Consider the following 5,519-nt stretch of genomic DNA (forward strand, 5'->3'; position numbering starts at 1 on the left):
ACCGTAGCATAATATTGTCTGCTTTGGGCCCTGGCCACACCCTCACAGTTTTGTTTCTAAAAACTCATGTGAGCAGAACTTCCCAGTGGGTCACCTATCCTGGGAATGCTCTAGCCATTTTCTCACTTAACTTCGGAGTTCCGATGGAATCCGAAGCCAGTGAGTTCCCAAAAGGCCTCGTGCTAGGTAGAGATAAGAATATACATATAAGGCTTACAGAATCCACTCCCCTGGGCGACGTGGGATGTCACAATCCACCCCCCTTAAGGGCCCGACATCCTCGTCGGCACACTTTTGGCCAGGGATAGGCTTTGATACCAAATTGTCACATCCCGACCCAGGCCCCCACCACATCCCGGGCTCGACTCTACCGTAGCACGATATTGTCCGTTTTGGGCCTCGGCCACACCCTCACGGTTTTGTTTCGGGAACTCACGCGAGCAGAACTTCCCAGTGGATCACCTATCCTGGGAATGCTCTGGCGCATTTCTCGCTTAACTTCGGAGTTCCGATGGAACCTGAAACCAGTGAGTTCCCAAAAGGCCTCGTGTTAGGTAGAGATGAGAATATACATATAAGGCTTACAGGATCCACTTCCCTAGGCGATGTGGGATGTCACATCCCGACCCAGAACCCACCACATCCCGGGCTCAACTTCATTGTAGCATAATATTGTCCGCTTTAGGCCCCGGCCACACTCTTACGGTTTTGTTTCTGGGAACTCACGCGAGCATAACTTCACAATGGGTCACCTATCCTGGGAATGCTCTAGCCCATTTCTCGCTTAACTTCGGAGTTCCGATGGAAACCGAAGCCAGTGAGTTCCCAAAATGCCTCGTGCTAGGTAGAGATGAAAATATACATATAAGGCTTACAGGATCCACTCCCCTGGGCGATGTGGCATGTCACAATTTGTCATTAGATAAATTATTATGTAAATAAAACTCATGATTTTTCATTACTTATATTAATGACATTTTACATACAAAAAATTGGTAATTTTTATAGGGTACATTTTACATACAAAAAGTTGGTATATTTTATATAAAAACAGGTGGTATGTTTTATATATATATAAAAAAAATGGGTACATTTTGTATAAAAACAGTGGGTACATTTGATATAAAAAAACCAATGGGTACATTTTAGATTAAAATAAATAAATAGGTCTTACATTAAAAAAATAGTACTTATAAAGAAAAATTGGTACATTTTACATATAACAAAGTGGTATATTTTTAAAGATAAATGGGTACATTTTCAATAAATTATGGGTACAAATAAAAGGTTAAAAAAATATGAGTACAAATAAAAGTTTGAAAAATATGGACACAAAAAGAAATTAATATATGGGTACAAACTAAAACTTAAAACAAAATTGGTACAATTTAAAAGAAGCGTTGCAAATTAAAATGGGTACAAACTAAAAACAAAAATATATGATACACAATTTAGCCACAAATATATATATATATATATCAAATGTTACGTTTCTAACACTAAATGACTATATTTAGAAATAAAATTTAGTTATCTTGACGTGTAAAATACTTTATTATTGAAATAATTGATGACGTTTATTAAAATCAAGGGACCTCGATAAAAATTTGAAAATGAATAAGATTTCAATAAATGGAGTTGAAAAAAGAAGGATGTGAACCTAATTTTTTTTTTAAACATATCTCTCTTTATTTTTTTGTGTGATTATTATATTAAAAAATTAGGGGTGTGTTATCCACACACCCCATTTTACTTCTCACACACCCCTTGATAATTTATGTTCGTTGATCTTCTTCAATTCATCTGATCCGACGGTGGAAAATAAAAAAGGTGTGTGAGAAGTAAAATGAGGTGTGTGGATATCACACCCCAAAAATTAAATTAAAACATTAGCAAGAGTGTATGCATGGTTATCTTACTTGTCTTTTTTTTTTAATATTATTTATTATTAATGGGAGAGGAATGATTCAAAATTATTATAATAATTTATGAGAAAATGGAGTTCTGAGTAAAAAAAAATATTATTTATTATTAATGGAAGAGAAAGGATTCAAAATTATTATAATAATTTATGAGAAAAAAGAGTTCAAACTCAGAACGTGAGAGTAGAAACCTCAACCCTTGAACCAAATGCAGGATATAATTCACTTGTCAAAAAGCTTGACCCACAGACACATGGTGGGGGTTGAGAAGTTGCAAATGATTATTTAGCATCTTCACATGTAGTGTACCTCTTCCTCCTCTCTTCTTATAAGACTCCCATTTTCAATTCCCATCTACCCAATAAGCTCACATTTCCATCCACCTCTCTGTCTCTCTCTCTCTCTCTCTCTCTCTCTCTCTCTACATTTTATAATGGAGCTTCTTGCTTTAGTCTGTGTTTTTTCAGCCTTGTACTTCATTTTTATTATGTGGAAGCTTTTTGATAAGAGGAGAGACCAAGAGTGCTACATTTTGGACTACCATTGCTACAAGCCCACAGATGACAGAAAGCTAGACACTGAGTTCTCAGGTGAGATTATCAAGAGGACCAAGAATCTTGGTCTTTTGGAATACCAGTTCCTCCTCAAGGCAATTGTAAGCTCAGGGATTGGTGAGCAAACTTATGCTCCAAGAATAATGTTTTCAGGCAGGGAATCATGTCCCACATTGGACGACAGCATCTCTGAGATGGAGGAGTTCTTCCATGATAGCATCAAGAAACTCCTTGACAGATCAGGGATTTCACCTTCAGAAATTGATGTGCTTGTTGTGAATGTCTCCATGTTTGCATCTGTTCCATCTTTGTCCTCCAGGATTATAAACCACTACAAGATGAGGGAGAACATAAAGGTCTTTAACCTCAGTGGGATGGGCTGCTCAGCATCCCTAATCTCAGTTGACATAGTGAAAAACATTTTCAAGTCACACAGAAATGTTTATGCACTTGTGGTCACTTCTGAGTCCTTGAGCCCCAATTGGTATTCAGGCAATGCCAGATCCATGATTCTGGCAAACTGTTTGTTCAGGTCCGGCGGTTGCGCGATCCTTCTGACGAACAAACGGGCCTTAAAACACCGAGCCATGTTCAAATTGAAATGCTTGGTGAGAACCCATCACGGCGGGAGAGACGATTCCTACGGGTGCTGCATCCAACAAGAAGATACACAAGGGTATCTAGGGTTTCACCTAGACAAATACTTACCCAAGGCGGCCACACGAGCTTTTGTGGACAACCTAAGGGTAATATCCCCCAAGATTTTACCCATCAGGGAGCTAATGAGGTTTTTGCTTGTAACCCTGGTGAAAAAAAAGACCTCCTCACAACAATCCACCAAGGGAGGGGCTATTTCTAGCCCATCACCAAAACCTGTGATCAATTTCAAAACTGGGGTGGATCATTTTTGCATCCACACCGGTGGGAAGGCGGTGATCGACGGCATAGGATTAAATCTTGGTCTCAGCGAGTATGATCTGGAACCTGCAAGGATGACACTCCACAGATTTGGGAACACATCAGCAAGCAGCCTCTGGTATGTGTTGGGATACATGGAGGCAAAGAAGAGGTTGAAGAAAGGGGATACTGTTTTGATGATAAGCTTTGGAGCCGGGTTTAAATGCAACAGTTGCTTGTTGGAGGTGGTAAGGGATTTGGGGGATGAAAATGTTTGGAAGGAGGACATTGCTACGTACCCACCAAAGACGCTCACAAACCCTTTCTTGGAGAAGTTTGGTTGGATTCGTCATGAGGATCCAAGCACATTCAACGTGGATAATTATTTGAACCTTTAAACTAAAGGTGATATCAATCTCTCTAATTGTTTTTAATTACTTCTGAAAAGTATAACTTTTTTGGGGGTTTTACTCTTTAATTTCTTTGTTTTTGTTGTATTTTGATTTTTTTTTTCTTTTCTGTATACTATAAAGTTCTTATTATTGAATCCCTCTGCGGATTTCATGACTAATAAAATATGCTGCTGCTTTGAAATTTAAATCCCTTTTCTCTTCTTTTAGGATTTTTTTACATTTCATTTGAATTTATCTTTTTACCTTGATTCAGAAACATTTATGTAAAACAAGTTTGTCCTACATATTAATTTATACAGATTTATTTTGCTTTGTATTTATTTCCAAGAGGATGCATATAAGAAGAACCTTTTTGCATTTGATTTTATGGAGTGATTGCAATAGCTAGCAGATGGGGCCCAAATCCTGGGTGTATAAACTGTGGTAACATGACATGCTTTACATGCTGGACTACCTATAATAAATTTTCTTTATTAGGCAAATAAATTCACCCATCTAACCTAGTTTTATCTGTACAATGGCCATGGATGATGATTCTCTTACAAAAAAGTTCAGTTTGAGTTGTCTGTGTTATGTTGTTTTGTTATAAGCAAGGTTTGTGGTCTCGTTATTAGTGAGTTGACAAGTGTACTCTTTTTAGAGATTCGTCATGTTTTATCAAGTTGTAACTAATGACTTGTGTCTTATTGGTGGTTTTATCGTGAGTGTTTGTCGTATTAGCTCCGTGCTTGAGTGATTCTTGTTTATTGTTTCATTTCAATTAAAATTATATCATTTCTTCTCATTAAAAAAAAAGGGAAATCTCATTTCCTAAACACTAGGGTTAGAAACATTTTTCCCAAAATAGCTATGGGTATTACATTTTTTTTTTGTCGAATGAATTATATTGATCAATCAAAATTCAAATGAAAACATTTGCATCTTCTGCTAAGATATTAAAAAGAAATTCTGGTCATAACTCATTCTAACCAAAACTCCCGTCATGTTTATGGGTATTATACCTTAAGGAAACCATTTTTCTAATGTATTCCTAATCCTTTCAATTTCGAAACCGCCTACGAAATAAAGAAAAAAGGGCAAAACTCGGGTTATTAATTGTGTCTAAGCATGTTTTAGAATTGGATTAGTGAGTTAATTTTGATGCCGACTTAGACCATCTTCAAAGGAGATGTCAAATCCTAAGTGGAATGCCATATAATCAAATTTGAAGATATGAGCAAACTTCAACTGATATGTGGATTGACATGTGAGTTTTCATATGTCAAATTTGATATATGAGAAAAGCTGATGTCAAATCATTTTTAATTATTTTATTGTGTGGATCCTATTAATGCACCAATTATAAATTTTGAATTTTATTTTAATTGATTTCTTTTTTAAAATATGTCGTATGAATATCATTTATAATAAAAAAAAAGTATATTGATTGGAAAAAGAGAAAATCTGACATTGCCACGTCAGCCATTAAATTAACATTTAACATTTATTTTTTGACATCTCCATTGGAGATGCTCTTACAAGTCAGGATGTCTCAATGAATGGTTCTTGCAATTTGATGTCCCAAATAATGGTTCTTGCAATTTGGGGAGTCACTTCAAATATATATATACCCTTGTACTGTACTACATATGGAATGAGAGGATAATTGTGAACCTGAAATTGGCACGCCCTTAATTTGGAGGCTGGGGGGATATCTTTGAGAAAGTACGACTTCATTTAATTTTCAGGTAATG

General features: G+C 36.4%; 1 protein-coding gene across 1 annotated transcript; it reads left to right on the forward strand.

Moving 5' to 3' along the window:
* The first annotated feature begins 2,171 nt into the window (after positions 1-2,171).
* Positions 2,172-3,973, forward strand: LOC114819516 (3-ketoacyl-CoA synthase 12-like). The gene has a single exon (XM_029088445.2). It carries the CDS (start codon positions 2,356-2,358, stop codon positions 3,769-3,771), a length of 1,416 nt encoding a protein of 471 aa, XP_028944278.1. The 5' UTR covers positions 2,172-2,355; the 3' UTR covers positions 3,772-3,973.
* The last annotated feature ends 1,546 nt before the right edge of the window (positions 3,974-5,519 follow it).

This window comes from Malus domestica, chromosome 11 (genome assembly GCF_042453785.1).
Source record: "Malus domestica chromosome 11, GDT2T_hap1".
NCBI classification, from domain to species: Eukaryota; Viridiplantae; Streptophyta; class Magnoliopsida; order Rosales; family Rosaceae; genus Malus; species Malus domestica.

Excerpts from the sequence above, each read along its gene's own strand:
- LOC114819516 (XM_029088445.2), top strand. The coding sequence starts at position 2,356 with ATGGAGCTTCTTGCTTTAGTCTGTGTTTTTTCAGCCTTGTACTTCATT.